The 19,478-nt window shown below is 34.1% G+C and overlaps 2 protein-coding genes and 1 pseudogene across 2 annotated transcripts; 2 read left to right on the top strand and 1 right to left on the bottom strand.

Annotated features, from left to right (window-relative positions):
* Positions 1–7,183: 7,183 nt before the first annotated feature.
* Positions 7,184–8,992, top strand: LOC146723177 (uncharacterized; annotated as a pseudogene).
* A 1,885-nt stretch (positions 8,993–10,877) lies between these two features.
* Positions 10,878–15,758, top strand: LOC146723178 (uncharacterized). The gene is given in 4 exon segments (XM_085482955.1): positions 10,878–10,890; positions 11,274–12,124; positions 12,126–12,333; positions 15,595–15,758. Coding segments are annotated over 4 exon segments (1,236 nt in total).
* A 2,421-nt stretch (positions 15,759–18,179) lies between these two features.
* LOC146723179 (uncharacterized) lies at positions 18,180–18,997 on the bottom strand. The gene has a single exon (XM_085482963.1). The coding sequence runs from the start codon at positions 18,939–18,941 to the stop codon at positions 18,186–18,188; it is 756 nt and encodes a 251-aa protein (XP_085339089.1). The 5' UTR covers positions 18,942–18,997; the 3' UTR covers positions 18,180–18,185.
* Positions 18,998–19,478: the final 481 nt, after the last annotated feature.

A 19,478-nucleotide genomic window follows, 5' to 3' on the forward strand; every position in this document is an offset into this window, starting at 1 on the left:
ATAATATATGTGTGAGTGAGTATATGAATGTGTGTGTGTATAAAGGGTCATGGGATTTCTATGAACTGAATAGTGGAGCGAGGATATAATTTTAGTAGGATTTAAATGAGGACGGCCAAGGGATATCCTTCTAGGTTCGCTCGGTTCGAACAAACGCACCGGTCAGCGTTATTCGAGAAAAATATCGTTACGCTCTTCCTTCGACTCTTCTTAATTATTGAGTCTGGACGTAACATTATCGTTATATATAATTTTAGTACTTTCGGTCGCAGTGCGAAACCGTACTACGACAATACAACGATACTTGCTTTTCTCGGGCGTGAATTCTCTCATTGGCTAAATATTATGTATTATGAAAATTCGCGCGATTTTAACCCTATATATAAATTTAAAAGCCGCCGCGGGTTCTCGTAATTTTTGTGCCACATGCAATGTAGGCTTTCGGAACGATAGAAGTAACGGTCACCTGTGCTCAAATAAATGTTCGCGTTGTTTTGCCGCGCCGGCGTGCGATCATTACGACGCGCGAATAGTAAAATGCGACACATGCAATCGGACGTTTTTCGGTGCTTCGTGTTTCGAGCGTCATTATAGGGAAAAATCTTATGTCGGTAAATCGCTCGCAAGTGTTTGTAGCGTCATACGATTTTGCGATGAATGTGGTTGTATATTAAAGCAAAAGCAAAATACGAATGCGGCGTTTCTTACTGTAGATTATGCCATTAGGCGCAATCTCGAAATCATTATGTTATATGAGATCTCTTCGCAACGACGTTAATTCTTCTGCCGAGCCGTCGTCATCACCACACCCTCCGGAAGTAGAAGCGACGTTGGCGACAGTAGATGTATCCGTCGAGGAGAAAGAAAGCACAATTGATAATGAGGAAGCGTGCAAATCCGCATATAAAGGCAGAAAAGGACGCGTAGCATTCGTGTTTTATGATTTTGAAACACGGTATGACAATACGATCGAAGGTACGACGTCCGTAAAAAAACACATCCCGACACTTTGCGTTGCGTATCAAATTTGCGCAACGTGCGCGCAAAACAATGATATGTCCGTGTGTTGTCGCTGGTGCAGAGTATGAGAGTTTGTATTTCGTAATAATCCAGTGAAACCTTTTTTCGATTTCGCAACGTGAAGGACGAAAAATTTCAAACAGATAATATGCATAGCACATAATGCGAAAGCGTTCGACGCTCAATTTTGAAATGTAAAAAATCGCGTCAATCTCGCGCTGAAAGTGATTTTGAACGGAACGAAAATCGTCGTATTGACAGTTGAACATACAAAGTTCATCGATAGCTTGAATTATATGCCAATGTGATTAGCCGATTTACCGAAGGCTTTCGAGCTAAAGAATACAGCAATTAATGGCATTTTTCCGCATTTATTTAAAAACTAAATCCGTATGGATTATAATTTTGACACCGTCAAAGGTCTCGTACGCTGTACGGTACTTTTACCGCGCGATTTATTTTATCCGGTACTTCCGTATTGCGCGCACGAAAAATTATTATTCGCTTTGTGTCATAGTTGCTGCAAAACATTTTCACAGATGGCGTACGCACGAGTCTAGCGAACGCGATTTCGAGGGTACGTGGGTGATCTGCGAATTACGCAAGGCCCTCAATAAAAGTTACCTCGTGTCTAAAGTAAATAAAATTTGGCAATATAAAATTACTCAATATAATCGCAAAACTCAGCAAGGTGGATAGTTCGCTGAATATATAAACTCATTTCTACAACTTAAACAGGAGGCAAGTGGACAGCCTGATGAATACAAGAACAATGATGCTAAAAAGCAATACCTGCGAGAGTACGAGAAAACCGAAGGTATTGCTCTCGATAAGCGTAACATCTTGCGAAATCCCGGTTTACGCTCAGTCGCAGAGCTTTGCTTGAATTCGTTCTTGGAAAAATTCGGCCAACGATCCAATTTGCCAAATACCGAAATTGTTAAGACACATCAGCGTTTTATATTATTATTAACTGTTACAAGGATAAACAGTAAAAGAATCTTTTCTGTTAATAATAACTTTTATTTAGTAATAGTGTCTTATCTTAATCGACCGAGATCTACGACTGCGAGAGTATATAATAAACGCAAGGTGCGCACGCATGTCTTCTTCTCAATCGAATTCTTCCGAGTACGACGGAAATCGCCAAGTACGACAAACATATCCTTCTTACTCTAACACTCCCCCTGTTTTAGTACTCTTAGCGATTTCTTTGAGACTAATCTCATTACATAGAAATTTGAATCGATCTCGAGGTAACGCTTTTGTAAAAATATCGGCGCGTTGAAGTTTGCTTGGCATATAGTTTACTATAATTTCGCACGCTTCTATCTTTTTCCTTATAAAGTGATAACGGATATCAATATGCTTCATTCGTTTATGGAACTCTGGATTCTTAGTTAACCGAATTTTGATTATCTACAAGTAGATTAGTTGGGTATTCACATTGATATCCGAGTTCAATCAATAATTTTCTAAGCCAGATTGCTTCTTTGGTAGCTGTTGCCGCTGCAACATATTCATTTCTGACGCTGAGATGACCACGTAACTAATCCATTTGCAAAATTAAACGCATAGCCAGTTATTGATCTTCTAGTTTCTGTATCATTTGCATAGTCGGCCTCTGAAAAACCAATTGAGTTGAGATTCGCTCCCCCCCTCCCCCACTCTTATAGGAATAAGGATATTCTATTCCTATCAAATAACGATAAATTCTCTTTACGGCTTGCCAGTGTCTATTGTTGTGACTATTTAGATACTTGCTTACATTGCTCACAGCGAACATAATATCTGGATGGGATACACTTGCTAGAAACATTAATGAGCCGACAGTCTCTCGGTATGATACAATAATCTAAGGCTCCTCGTTGTGCTCAACAGGACTCAGTATTACGTGGGGATCGGCGGGTATACTGATTGACTTAGCTTCTATCATATGGAACTTACAAATTATTCTACTTAGATAGGTTCTTTGGTGTAGAAGTATTGACTTATTTGCACAACTTCGCTCTATTTATACTCCTAAAAAACTATTTGTATTTCCTAGTGTGTAAGATTAAAAGTCTCTTTGAATGATTTTATAACAGAACTTAAAACTACCTTAGACTTAGCCGCTATTAGTCCATCGTTTACAAATAGTGCGAGGTAGACACTTGTTTTTGTCAACAATATCTTTGAAGAGACTTTTCACTCTCGCATTCATATAGATTAAATTGTTTCAAGAATTTGTTGAATTTTTTATTCTATCAGCGTGGAGCTTGTTTCAGCCCACAAGGCCTTTTGTAACTTACACACAACTCCACTATTGTTATCTCCGTTGTGTAATTCTTCTGGAATCTCCATATGGATTTCTTCTTGTAGTTCACCATATAGGAATGCCGTCCGTACGTCGAATTGGATAAGCTCCAGGTCTTCTTTCGCCACAATTGCTAAGGAAACTCTCAGGGAGGCATATCGAATGACTGGTGCGAAGGTTCGTAATAATCTAGTCCTTGCTGTTGCAGAAAACCTCTTGCACAGAGGCGTGCTTTGTAATGGGTGATTTTTCCCGCTATATTTTGATAGACCTTAAGAACCCATTTTGAGTCTTTTGTCTTGTGGCTTGCCATCCTGGGTACGATTTCTCAGGTTTTATTTCGTTTATGTTGTCGAACTTTTCATTTATAGCCTTGATCCACATTGCTGCATCAGGACGACTAACTGCTTCCTGAAATATAGTTGGAAGATCATATTCTGTAATATTCACGTCATACTTAGATGGTGGACGGATTGTATTTCGATCTCGAAGAGATTATTATTCTGAAGCTCCTTGTCTTGAGGCTGAATTCTTTCTTCTTACTGCGCAACTTCTGGTATTTCTTCTTCTGCTTCTTCCGGTTCTCTGTTTGCTTCTGACTCGTCTCGTTGAATTTCTGCTCCTTAATTATTTGCCAAGATCCTCAGTTCACGATCATTAAGTGATGTTCTTACATCACCTAATGATCGTGATCGTTACATGATCTTCAGGTAAAATGTTTTTACATGAAAGCGTTTCATTAAATACGACATTTCTAGAAACTGGTACACGTTTAGTTTTAGGATCATATAAGCGATAATTTGAGGATTCTGCCTGATATCCTACTAGTAGCATTTTCTTCACTTTTGCAATTTCTTCCGAAACTGCTTTTCTAAATGTACGTAGGCTGCAGATCCAAAAACTCGTAGATAAGATTAGGTTTCTTTCCTATCCACATTTCATAAGGTGTAGTACTCACATCAATACTCGAAGTAGTCCGGTTGAAAACATGAACTGCTATACTGACTATTTCTGCCCAAAGTGATAATGGTTGGTTCTTCGCATGGATCATTGTTCGTGCGCTTTCTATGATGTTATCTCTTTCTGCCTTGCCATTTTGTTCCGGCGTGTGGGGTGCTATCGTCTCCAAACAGATTCTTCAGGATACCATATACTTTAGCATTGCTCTGTTGACGTATTTTCTCCCATTATCTATGCGGAGTATTTTCATTAATTAATTAAATTTGTTTGAAATTAGTCTCTCGAATTGTATAAATACCTAGGCACGTCTGACTTATGTTTCATGACGTATATGTGTCAAAAACCTGAACGTTCATCCTTTAAATTTATAAAGAATCTTGCTCCTCCAAGTGATTCCTTTGAGAATGGTCCAACTACATCTGAATGAAAATATTCCCTAGGTTGTTTATCTATCTTGTTTACATTTGGCTTAAAACTGAGTCGATGTGACTTGCCTATCTGACATGCTTTGCAGACGAAATTTTTTAGATCTGTTATTTTCATACCTTGTACAGCTCCGTTTTTTGCCATTTGCCTCAGTGTATCCTTATTGACATGTCCCATACGTTCATGCCATAATTTCAGGTTATTAGTTGCTACATTGATTTCATCGGATTCCTATTTCATTTTTACGCGGAAAAACATTCGATAAATGTCGTTCTTTTATTTCACGCCTTATACGCCGAATACAGCACCCTCGCGTAAAATTGACACTGTTCTTTGAAGAGTACTTCGAACTCTTTTGATGTGCACATACCGACCAAAAATAAATTTTTGTATAACTTCGGTACGTAAAGGACGTTATCAATTCGCGATTCACACCACGTATCACCGACCAGTTTATCAATAAAGATTGTTCCAGAGCCAAGCACCTCGCAAACTCCATTGTTACCTAGCAATACTGATTCTCCGCTGCTAGGGTAAAACTCATTAAACCAGTCTCGACGATGGGTAATATGACGTGAAGCCCCGCTGTCGGTAATCCAGCTGTTTTTCATATTTATGTCCATTAGCTTTTTAGTTTAATTTTCTCCCACCTCGTTGCGCGATGTTACCGCCATACTTATTGTTATCATGCGAAATATCCCTTTTTCTTGCAATAGTAGCATTCCACATCAGTTTTATTTTTCTGAGTTGACTAGTTATCGTTTAGGCAGTTTTTTATATATCTTTGTGATTTTTGTTTCCTTTCGAGAGACATGGTAGCCAAGGCATTGGTGGCCTTATCTTCAGCCGTTAGCCGACTCTCTTTCTTGATAAGCCTTTCTTGCAAGTTGATGATCGTCTGGTTTCTTAGCTCCACGCTGTCCCATGCAGTCTTGAGAACGTTGTATTTCGGGGGCAAACTTGCCAGAATCTTCGCCATCACGGCGACATCCGAATAATTTCACCCACATCACGTAATTGTGTGACCATATTTTGCACTTTGGCCACGTGTTGCACGACCAAGTCACTGGTCTCCATCCGATACTCATAAAATCTCTGCGTTAAAATTAATTTATTTGTTTCCGACTTTTTATGAATAGAGCTTAGTTTCGTTCACATTTCTGCGGCTGTTGTGCAGGTCAGAAGACACTCGAGCTAAGCGGATTCCACCGATGACGAGATGAGGAACATTCCTTTTGCATTATCTTTAATCCATATCTTTGCCGCTGCTGAGGCCGCACCCACTGGCATTGGTGTCCGACTTATTGCTATATCGTGAATACCAAATATAACAAATACCTGGATTTGGAACTTTCAGGTTTGAAAGTTCTTTCCATCCAGTTTTGTTACATGTTTTGTAGAAATCTCTTCCGCCATATTCACCGTGTGACAGTCCAGCACACGTTCAGAAACAAAGTTCATCGTACAAGAATGGCGATACCACGTGTACCAAAAATTCCTGATATTTCTTCGCGGAATTTTTTCGATCGATACTTTTTCAGACAATTTACGTTGCAGGTAAAGGGTCCTAGGCCCATAACCTGTTACAAGGATCAACAAAAATATTTTCTGTTAATAATAACTTTTATTTAGTAAGAGTGTCTTATCTTAATCGACCAAGATCTACGACTGCGAGAGTATATAATAAACGCAAAGTGCGCACGCATGTCTTCTTATCTGCCGGATTCTTCCGAATAGCGACGGAAATCACCGAGTACGACAAACATGTCCCTCTAACACTAACAAGTCCCGAGCACGAGATAACTGATAAATCACCTGTAAACGACGAGGTAATGTATGTTTCGTGGCGATTGCGACATGAGGCTGTCGTATCCTCACCAATAACCAATGTCGTGATAGCCGCATACACGACTGCACAGGCGCGACTAAAATTGTATAAATATCTGGAGCATTTAGATCGTCGTGTATTATATTACGATACCGATTCATGCATTTATGTGAGCACTGGTGAACCAAATAAATATGAACCGCGCACTGGTAATTTTCTAGGCAATATTACCGATCAACTTGAGAGCTACGGTCGTGATAGTTACATCGAAGAATTCGTGTCCGGTGGCCCAAAATTTTACGCCTACATTACGAACACCCGACAGAGCTATACACGAAACTTGTAAAGTTAAAAGTATACCTCTCAATTACGAGAACTCGCGGTGTGTTAATTTTAATAGTATTAAAAAATTACTATTAGCGCGAGAAAAAAACACGAAAAAACGAAGATAACAAAAAAAATGAGACAACGATAAATCTGCGTTTTAACGCCATTCGCCATACTGCGTTTCATGAAATTGTAACACAAGACGAGACGAAAATATGCGCACTAGTATTGGTGAAACGTAGATTTATCGATAACAGATATTCATTCCCTTATGGATATTTATTATAAAAATAATATAATATTCTTTTGTTACGTCCTGTGGAAACAAAATTTGTGAAACATATCATAAAATGAAGACTGCTCTTGAAAAAAAATTGACAGAAGTAGAAGTAGTTGCAACTACCGCAGATTTGTGGAGCAAAACAAAAAGGCTAGTAATATTACTTTATATTTATATTTTTTTATTGTAATTTTTTCAAATTTTATAAATTAAAATCTAAATTTATAGGAGTTATTTAGGCATAACTATTCATTGGGTGAATCCCGTAACTTTCGAGAGAGAATCAGCTGCATTGGCTTGCCGTAGGATGAAAGGCAGACATACATACGATGTTTTAGCTCGAGCAATTAACTCAGTCTTTTTCGAGTATCATATCCAAAATAAAGTGTGTTATATAACTACCGATAGTGGATCCAACTTTGTTAAAGCTTTTCAAGTAAGAGTTTGTTTCAAAGTATATTGTGTATATTTTTTACATTTTATATTTTAATTTTGGATATTCAAACGAATGTGGCATTCTTCATCTCGCTTACATACTCCTTTTATCTTATTACATATAATACAAAAAATTAACTAAAACAATTAAAATTAAGGTATAATAGCATATATATAATTAAAGTATAATAAAAATAAAAAATATAATTAACAAAACATAATTGACATATAAAATATTTTAATATAATTCATGAGAGTAAAATTTTTAAATATTTTTTAGGAATTTTGTAAAAGACGAGGACGAAGATGAAACATCTACTGCTATAGAATTTCACGATTTAAGTGACCTTTTAATTAAAGATGATATAGAAGATATGGATGCAGAAGATTCGCTTATTCTTCCATCACATCATAGATGTGTGAGTCACAGTTTAAATCTTGTCGCTGTAAAAGATTCCGAGAAAGCTCTAGACAATGATGTTTCATATAAAAAACTATACAGATTGACATTTGCTAAATTAACCAAATAATGGAGTAAACAAAATCAATCTACACAAATATCTGACAAAATAAAAGAAATTTTAGGTGTCTATTTAAAAACTCCTGTTATTACCAGGTAAAAAAATTTATTATTGCGTTAGATTGTAAATATGAAACTTATTTGATCTTAGAATGATAATAGATGTACCTAATGATTTTTATCAGTGTCTAAAAATAATATTCGCAATGTTTATGTACAAGTCACGCAGTGGCTTATATGTATATCAATATTATTTTTCCATAGATATTCTCTCGACACAATAGTAAAAAACATTACAATTGTCTTCAATTTTATAACTAAATAAATTGCATATTTACTGTTTTTTAATTTTAATCATGTTTTCATTTAATTCTGCATATGAGTACAGGTATATATAAATATTTTTTCAAATTATAAGTTTCTAATATACCTTCATCTTTTTTTATTTTGGTAGATGGAACTCTACTTTTGATTCTGTAATGCAACTAACAACATTTTTAAAAAATGATCCCGACCAAATCAATCAATGCCTTGATCATTGTAATTTGCAAAGATTGACTGAAAATGAAATGAAATTCATAGAAGAATATTGTCAGGTATTTAGATAAATTTATAAGTTGTTAATATGAAACATAAATATATAAATATGTATATATAAAGATTGTAATATGTATTTAATAACTAATAACGTGTATCTTTTTCTCGTTTTATTTCGTTTAGGTAATGAAACCTTTAGCACAATCTTTAGATATATTGCAAAGCGAGAAAGGGATGTATATGGGATACTTATTACCGATCTTAAAAACATTAAAAGAAAAATTAGAGAAACTTAATAAAAATGAAATTACGCATTGCCAATCATTAATCGCAGCTCTTCAACAAGGTTTAAATAAAAAGTAATTTGTTATTTTAATGAACATGTTATTTATTATTTTTAAAAAACAATATTCATTGATTCTGACTTCTGACTGTATAATTTTAGATTTTCCTCATTGTTTGAAAAAAAAGAACTTATTATTGCAAGTTGTTTGCAACGCAAATTTAAATTAAATTGGATACATGGAGAAGAAAAAAAACTCGCTAAAACTTATTTAGAAGACCTATTAGGAATTCGTTCCACTGAGAGTTCTCCAAACGATGAAAATCTCAACAACGATGACTTTTTTGCTTTTGACCAGCAAACAAAAGAAGTCGAGTCTACACAAGAAGAACTGTACCGATTCTTGAAATCAAGTAATTGCAATGTTAATATATTAAAAGATTACATTACAATTAAAAAACTTTTTATTAAATATAATACGGCACTTCCGAGCAGTGCATCTGTGGAACGAATGTTTAGCGTTGGTGGTTTAGTATTAACGCCTCAAAGAGCACATCTCAACGATGACACAATTGAGTATCAAATCCTCTTAAAAATTAATAAAAATTTTTATTAAAATTTTAAATATTAAATCGTTAATAAATTATAACATATTGGGTCTGTTTTTTGTTCCTGAACTGCTGCACTAGTTCAGAGGTTGTCCTTTTCTTTCCAATGTCGAGCAAAAAAGATAACCTCTGAACTAGTGCAGCAGTTCAGGAACAAAAACAGATCCTTGTATCAATTTATGTTAACAAGAATTATAATAAAAAAAAGTGTCAAGATATGAATTTATACAGGGTGTCCCAAAGCACCCTTAACAACACTCGTGAGGTGATAGAGGAGATAGAGATGAACAAAAAAGTCTTATACTATTTTGCGATATTTGCAATTATAAGCGAAATATTTAATGTTAAAGTCAGGCAAATAAGAGCCCGCTAAGGAAAGCGCTCGAGCCGCTCAAACTATAACACGGCCCAGTGTACCCGTTATAACGAATTAAGTTATTTAAAGTTAAATAAGAGCCCTTAGCGGGCTCTTATTTGCCTGAATTTAACATTAAATATTTCGCTTATAATTGCAAATATCGCAAAATGGTATAAGACTTTTTTGTTCATCTTGATCTCCTCTATCACCTCACGAGCGTTGTTAAGGGTGCTTTGGGACACCCTGTATATATTAAAAAATGATCGTAAAAATTTAAAGTTTGAATGAGTAAATAATTTTCATATAAAATGCTAAAAAAAGCACGTATGAAATTGTATTGCTTTTATATGAATGGAATTTGTAAAGAAAGCTGTAATTTTTATGAATTAGAAAAAATACATTATAATTTTATTTTAGTTTATTTAGAAAATCTGCAATTCTTTTTACTAAGGCTATCTGATATTAAATGACGTAGGCGTATAAAATTATAAAGCATGAGAAAAAAGGAAGTTATTTAAAAGAGGATATAATTAAGGGAGTTAAATTTATTATGAGATTTTGTAGGTAATCTCAATAATCCAAAGCAACGTAAAATATTGTGCGTTTCTGTTTACTTTGACGAGACAATATAAAAGAAGGATACTAAACAAAGAAAGAGCTGTTTTCTAGTGTAGTTACTTAAATATTTCGCCGGGGCTACGATTTTCCGATTTCTCAATATCGATATTATAACGTCTGTAGCTAGATATATCTCTCATATCTGTCGTCCTAGGTCAGCCTAAAAATCTGGGACCACGATAACGATTTCAGTTTTCTTGTGATCTCGTTTTGATGCTTTATAAATCGACTTGCGGCATTTCGATATCGGCAAAATATAAGATTTTCACATAAGAAGTAAATATTCTCGGAATGATGAAAAAATTAATTTGTGAAAAGAAAGAGATCATTATAGCTTCATTATATACTATGTGTATATACAATATAAATAGAAACTCTATAATGCTCTCGAAACGTTAAAGACTTTTATAATTTTAATTCTTTTAATAAGTAATAATGTATAATTATAATAAATAACTATATATAATAAAAATGTATTTAGAGAACATATTTATATGTATATGATTTCATTCTTTTACCTTTAAATTTCTTTTATTAAGTATAGATCTGATATTTTATTTTCAACGCAAGAAAGTAACTACAAAGTAACGACTCGTTACTTTTTAAGTAACTGTAACTGTAACGCGTTACTTTTCAGGATTGGTAACTTTTAACTGTAACTAGTTACTTTTTAATGAAAAAAACTGTAACTGTAACTAATTACTTTTATAAAGTAACTTTCCCAACCCTGTGCAAAACCATACAATCCAAATTTATTTTTTGAGAAATTTATTGTAGATATTAAAAAAATATTGGCAAATGAAGGGATAATTATTAAAGGAAACAAATTACCTATACGTCTTAGGTGTTTTATAGCTGATGCACCAGCTCGTGCTTTTATTTTTAATCATAAAAGTCACGTATCTTGTCAACCATGTTCTAAATGTAAAATTTCTGAAATACGATGTAAAGGGCGTTACATTTTCTGTGGTATTGATCATTCCTTGCGGACTGATGAGGAATATGTAAGAGGTTTAGATGAAGATCATCATAAAGATGGTACAAGTCCACTATCAATGTTACCTATAGGAATGGTTTCGCAAGTGCCTTTTGATTATATGCATTTGGTTTGTCTTGGAGTTATGAAAAAATTGTTATCTGCTTGGGTATGCGGGAAGTACTCACAGTTTTCAAAGTTACCTGCAAGATCTATCTCAATTATATCTTCACGGTTAGAAACACTTGCAGCATATTGTCCATCCGATTTTGCAAGGCGTCCCAAATCACTTAATATGTGCACAAAATTTAAAGCCACGGAATTTCGTCAATTTCTTCTGTATACAGGTCCAGTAGTAACCTATGGTATTTTTGATAAACATATGTACATGCATTTTTTATTCTTACATGCTGCCATTAAGATTTTAGTTTCTCCATCATTGTCAAAGACTTATTTAAATTTTGCAGATCTTGCATTAAAAAAATTTGTGGATAGATGCGTCAATTTTTATGGTCCAACATTTTATTCGTATAATATTCATGGTCTTCTTCACCTTGCCAATGATGTGCAACAATTAGGTCCTCTTGATACATTTTCTGCATTCCCATATGAAAATAATATGAAAATTTTTAGAAAATATTGTAGGAAAACCTGGTCTGCCTCTCCAACAAATGTCTAATAGATTTGCAGAGATAAAAAATCATGGCACAACTAAACCGCATAAGACAGAGTCTTCTATTCATGCATCTATGAAGCATAATGCAGGTCCTCTTCCATGTAATCTTACTTCAAATTGTGTTCAGTATCGTAAGATCAGATTTAATGAAATCTTACTTACTTTAGACATACGTCATAACTGTTGTATTTTGCATAATGGATCTGTTTGCATCGTTATTAATATATTTATGACAGAAAATTTATATTACCTGGCAGTAAAAAATTTTTTAGATATAGACAAATTTTATGATGTCGGTATTACATCTTCAGCTTTGCAAATTTTTAAATGTTCCTCAATGAGTAATGATGTTTCTTTTATTCGTATTAATGAAGTTCGTATAAAATGTTACAAAATGCCTTTTTGGGATTGCACATCTATAGAGAACAGTAGTGATGAAGAAAATCACCCTCAAAGTGAAAAATATATAATTGCTGCTATTATACATAATGAGTAAAATTTACTGCATACTTATTTTAAATGCTTTTTTTTAATGTATTTAAATAAAATGCATATATTTATCATTATATAATATTTTCCAGTTGTGCATATCGGTTATTTCTTAATCCTAGCAAGTATTTAATTTTGTACAGGAATTCTTTTAATTACTTAAAATACATAAATGTTTTTTATTGTGTGAGTTACTCTTTATATAAAATAAAAGAATGCAATTACATATAATATATAAATATATCATTTAATCATAAAATAAATAAAACTGTTAAAAAATAATTTTACAAAATTTTATATTAAATAACATTAATTTCTCTATATTATTCAAATTGTTTCTCTTTTTATATTTCATGTTTTTAATATTTTGAACAGAATATTAGTACAAAATCATTGTTTTTAAAATTAATATCTTTTAAAATTTGGCAGGTTTTTTGGAATTGTAGTTACGTCTAATAAGATTAAATTGAGTAAAAATAAAAGTTTCGCCGCTGTAATTAATTACCGCGTTTTTTCGCACCGCGATCGGAATTGCCGCCGCCGTTCTGTATGACTAAAAACTCACCTTTAAAAAAAGGTAAAAAAAGGCGACCAGTTAAGGGCACGCCATTAACAAAAATTATCCATTGCAAACCCATGTAGAATCCTATCCTATTGCAAACCCATGTAGAATCCTATGAAAAATTAATCATTGCAAACCCATGTAGAATCCTAGGCAAAATTAACCATTGCAAACCCATGTAGAATCGTACCCATTGCAAACCTATGTAGAATCCTATGAAAAATTAACCATTGCAAACTCATGTAGAATCCTATGAAAAATTAACCATTGCAAACCCATGTAGAATTGTATTAAAAATTATCCATTGCAAACTTATGTAGAATCCTACATTGCAAACCCATGTACAATAGAATTGTATGAAAAATTATCGATTATAAACCCATGTACAATCGTAACAAAAGTAATGAAATAAAAAAAAAATGCGCCAAGTGAAAGTAGAAACTTGTACCAGTGGAAAATTAAAGTTGCAGACATATATAGAGTCGTATAATGAATCAGTAAAAATTTAAATTTGCAAATGTAGAATCGTACCATAAAAAAACTTATCTTTTAAAAAAAAAGATAAACAAGATGCCAAGTCCATGCGCCATGTGAAAAAGAAATAAAAAAATTTTAGTTAAAAAAACTGGGCGCGCTGCTAAGTTTCAAAATTACAATGCACCTTAAAGTAACATTAATTAATTTAAACACAAAACATATTTTAACTGTAATGAGTTTAAAAGTAACAATTTAATTTTAATATTGTTAGAATATTATTTAGCAGTGCTCCCAGAGAGAGAGAGAGAGAGAGAGAGAGAGAGAGAGAGAGAGAGAGAGAGAGGAAGAGGGAGAGGGAGAGGGAGAGGGAGGGAGGGAGGGAGGGAGAGAGAGAGAGAGAGAGAGAGAGAGAGAGAGAGAGTTAGCCAACATAACCCCGCACGCTGCCGATATGGCGGAGCGCCACTATCGCCATCTGTTGTAAAACGTGCGAGATGGACAAAATTACCACTACATGCATCTTGCATGTGTTGTGTACGTGTGATATATGTGTGCGCATGTGTTGTATACGTGTGAATACGTGTAACACGATACTACTATGTATGCGTGGTCGATGATGATAATAATGATGACGGGGACGTTTCTTAATAGAAATTTTTCATATTTCGACTTTGCATTTATATATCTCTGCTTGCAAATCACGTAGAGCAGAAATAAATACACTTTTATTATATAATTCGAACTCAATCTATCGATTAGGTCTAGTATAAACTCGATTGCTTTAGCCATTATTGAGGATTCGAAATATTATAAAGACTCAAATGTCCGACTCGCGTTAAGATACACGGTGTCTCCGCTACGCCCTTAACTGGTCGCGAGACACTACCGTGTCTCTTGATATGTACATATCTTGTGGAAAATATACTTTCTATTCTTTGTTCTGCGTTAAATCGTTGACTGTATTTTTTTATAAACACTCGCACTCATTACCACGCACAACACTGCGATTCACGATCTTGAATTGCACAGCTGATGTTCATTGAAAACCATTTTAAGATAGTTTTATATTAACAGTGCAATATTAGAAATAGCAAATATTCTCCAAATACATAAAAAAAGATAACATTTAATTTTCTCAACTTTAGTTATATGTACTTTTCTTTAACAATTAATATTTGTATGTACTATTTTTAGTTAAAAAATGGACCGTTTAAAAAGGAATGCTAAAAAACCGGCTAAATACCAAACCACATCATCGGAAAACGAAGATAATAGAAGATCAGCGGGAAAAGAAACGTACAAAAGAAAAACTGAAATGATTACTGATGTTATCTCACAAGACATTGACGACTTAAAACAAGTTGTCGAGGATCCCTCAAACAATAGTTACAATGCGCATAACTGAGTTTTGCCAACCACGCCAAACACAATTACCACAAAGATGCGTGTATTTCAGCAGAAAGTTTTTTATCGGTTTTTGATTCGAAAATTCTGGACGTATGTTCGCAAATTAATAAAAATAAAAAGAAAGAAATCGAAGAAAACATAAAGAAGTTAAAAATAATTATTCAGACACTCAAATTTTGCGGTCGACAAGAATTAGCTCTTAGAGGACATATTGACAGTGGCCGTGTAATTTTAAAAGAACCAACACACAACGATGGCAATTTTCGTGCTCTATTAAGATTTCGCGTTCAAAGCGGTGATGAGATACTAAAAGAACATTTGTTAAATTCAAATCACAATGCTATGTATACCAGCCCAGACATACAAAATGAAATTATACAACTGATTGGCTTTGAAATTACTTTACAAATCGTTAAACGAGCTACTAAGTCGCGGTTCTTTACTGTTCTCGCAGATGTAACTACGGACATTAGTCGCATTGAACAATTCTCTTTGTGCATTCGTTACGTAGACTTGGAATTGTATGTTGTACGTGAAGATTTTCTTGCATTTGTTCCTGTCTGCGATGTAACTGGAGCTGGATTAGCGAAAACTATTAAAGATCAATTGCAGAATCTTGGTTTAGACTTGCAAAACCTTTGTGGTCACAAGGGTACGATGGAGCTGCTGCAATGAGAGGTGTCTTTAACGGCGTGCAGGCAGTTATTCAAAAAGAGTTTCCTAAAGCAGTTTATACCCATTGTGTTTCACATTGTCTAAATTTATGTCTAAGTGATGCTTGTAATGTTGATTCGGTACGAAATGCGTTTGGTGTTATCTCTGAAGTTTGTACATTTTTTCGTGTATCAGCTCGTCGAACTGCGATTTTATCACGCAAATTAGAAAGCTCAGATTCGGCGTCAACTAATTTGAAGAAGTACTGTGAAACTAGATGGGTGGAAAGGCACGACGCTGTGTAACTATTCTGTGAGTCTATCACTGAAACGATTCAGGCTCTTGAGGATTTAATTGAAGCTAAAGGAGCGGATTCCGGAAAAGCCCAGCAACTGCATCATTCACTGTGTAATTTTTCTTTTCTAATTGCTCTTTTTGTTGCACAACGTATGCTAAGCTTAACTCATGCATTGACAAAAAATTTGCAATCGGTCGATATTGATTTGTGCAGTGCTCTAGCATTACTCGAAATAATCACGACGACCATCTCTGAGATCCGTGAGCATGCGGAAGATGAATTTTTTACAATTTATTCAAAAGTTTGCACAACAACTGCTTTATTTGGAGTTGAACCGTCTATGCCACGACTTGCGGGTACTCAACGACATCGTCGAAATGTTCCTTCTGACTCAACTGAAGAATATTATAGGCGAGTTACTTTTATTCCTTTTGTAGAGTATTTGTTGCAGTCACTAAACGATCGTTTTGTCACACATAGAGATCACATTACAGGATTACAGAATTTGATTCCATCAATACTTGTAAAGAAGACGAAAAAAATGGCACTTGTCGATTTGAAATCCGTATTTGAATTTTACCAACAGGATCTTCTCAATAATGAAGCTGTTATACAGAGCGAGTAGGAAATGTGACAAACAAAATGGCGTAAAAGTCAAGAAGAAAAAAAAATTGTTCCTTTTACAGCCATTGAAGCATTGCGACACTGTGACATTAATTTTTTTCCTAATTTGCACATACTATTGCAAATATTAGCAACTTTAGCCATTTCTACAGCAACAGTTGAACGCAGCTTCTCAACATTAAAGAGATTAAAAAATTATTTAAGAAATAGTACTGGACAAACGAGACTTACTGGTCTCGCCTTAATGAGCATTTACCGGGAACTACATGTCGATGATGACATTTTAATTAATAAATTCTTAACTAAAAAGAATCGTCGTATAAAATTATAGATTGTAGTAACATTAACTAACTACAATTTACAAACTTAATCACCATTCTATGTTTAAATTTCCTTATAATAATAAATATTAAAAATTTTAATGCTAAAAGACATTTATTCCATATTTAGATTCTGATTCTATATTTAGATTTTGTTTTAAGTGAAATATAGATTTTGGCTTTAAACTAACTAAAACTAACTAACTCAAATACACGAAGTCGCGAGCACATAACACAAAAATTACAAAAATAAAAAAAAATAAAAACATATAGAAATAAAACAATAATAACAAAAAAAATAAAATTACCGAAAAAACAAAAAAAATAATAAGATAACAGTAGTATAGTGGGCACTATGGCCCGTCATAACAAACCCCCACCACCGACCCGTCTGGCGCCGAGTCTTATCTTATCTTTCCCCCACCACCGGCGTCTGGTTTTTCCGAGTGTGGGTGTAGGGGGAGAGGGTGTTGGGGAAAAAAAATGGCGACTGGCCCCGAAAGGTGGGGATGAGAATTTTTTTTTTTTTTATTTTTTCTGATTTCCTCTGGATTTGAACCTGGGGCCTTCGTGTTTCCGAGCAGGGTCCTAGTATGTTGAGCTAAACGAGATCTTACTAAGTCTAAGGATTAGATGAGGTATTTAAGCTAAAGTTGCGTAGGGTACGGTATGGGGGTACGGGTATACGTATGGCAAGGATAGCTCGTCGAATCAAATGGTCGATATTAGACGGGGTGGGGTAAAAACAGTTAGGGTATACGTATGGCAAGGATAGCTCGTCGAATCAAATGGTCGATATTAGACGGGGTGGGGTAAAAACATTTTGACCAAGAAAAGCGTCATGCGGTCGACCGGGGATCGGTGGCAGGTAGTAACTGACAATGCCGTAGGGTAATAAAAAAAGAACACGCAAATATTTGTACTGGCGAGCATTCCGACTCGTGTCACGATAAAAAAATAATGCATCATCGTAGATTAGAAAGAATGCTTATTGTTGAAAAGATGTCGGATAAAATTTTATTTTAAAATAACTCGTTGCTTAATGAAGGTAAACAGAAACATGGATGTTGAGGAAATTTCTGGAAAGAGGAAGTGAAAGAAAATTGAACAATGGTTTTAAAAGTACAAATATGATTTATATTTAAAATATTTTTACAGAATAAAATTATTCACAAACATTTCAAGAAAATATTCGTCGAATAATTATTAAAATTTACGTTTTGATATAATTGTATGTACAATTTGTTCGAAATAAAGTGAAATTATTTCTAAAAATGTTATCTCAAAGTATACATCGAGAAATGTTAAATCTTTCAATTGGGTACGTACATTACGTTCTATTTCCTTACTATTACCTCTGATCGTGAGTTTCACGATACTGTTATTAATGCTACCGTTGACAGGAAGATTTAACTGTATTTCGTTAATTAAATATCGAGCACATTCGTTGACATTAGTTGAAATAAAATTTAGACGATTTAAATTAGCGTTCACACAATCAACTATATTTTCTACACCTTGAAAAGTCGTTCTCTGCATGACTATCGCAATGTTGTAAGTTTTACGTTTCTTCGCCTTCGGTCCGTTTTCGTTCGTATCCTCCACAGTCTCGGAAGAATGCTCGTTTTCACGATATGTTATTAGTATGGCTCTAGCACCATATGCGGTAGTGAAATTTACAATTATCTTGTTAAAGATGATCGAGCTCAAATTAATTTTATCACCGTTTAAGTAGCTCGACATCGTTTTCATGTTTTCTTGAAATTTTTGCCACGATTCCATGTCGAAGCAAATCCCTACAGCTCCGTGAGATGTTAATTTAACAACAGGCAGAAAATCCAGTTCGACGTTGTCTTCCGTCATAAGACCCACTTGAATTTTCTTCGTGTAGGATGAATTCAATCCGTATGTTGTTGACAGCAACATACGTGGTTGTTGCTCGATTTTCTTAAGATTGTTCATGGTAGTTGCTACCGCGTAGAAAATCAAAGATATAATAATCAAAGACACGGAAAAATCGAAAAATCGAGAACTTTTTACTAACAAATTTTTTTACTAACGAACTTGAAAGTCCGGACGATGAAAGACGAGTGAGCGAAGATTTTCAAGAAAATTTATAAGAAGGAAGATAAAATAGAAAAGTGGTAGGGAGAAAATGTATGCGTAGATAAATAAAAATTATGAGGAAGGGATTTTTTAAACAATATAAATAATATAATTTTTAATGTGGAAGGGGAATTTTTTAAACAATAAAGCGATAGGGAGAAAATGCATGCGTAGTATAATAAAAATTATGTGGGAGGGGAATTTTTTAAACAATATAAACGATATAATTATTAATGTGGAAGGGGAATTTTTTAAGCAATATAAATGATATAATTTTAAATCTGACTTCAGAGAAAATATAAAATTCCTATCGCTATCGAGAAAAGATACCTGAAAATTCCTCATCTTGATTTCTATAAACTTTTTGTAACTAAGTAAATAACGTCCTAGATT

Source organism: Nylanderia fulva, unplaced genomic scaffold (genome assembly GCF_048542155.1).
Source record: "Nylanderia fulva isolate GAGA-0341 unplaced genomic scaffold, ASM4854215v1 Scaffold222, whole genome shotgun sequence".
Lineage (NCBI taxonomy): Eukaryota > Metazoa > Arthropoda > Insecta > Hymenoptera > Formicidae > Nylanderia > Nylanderia fulva.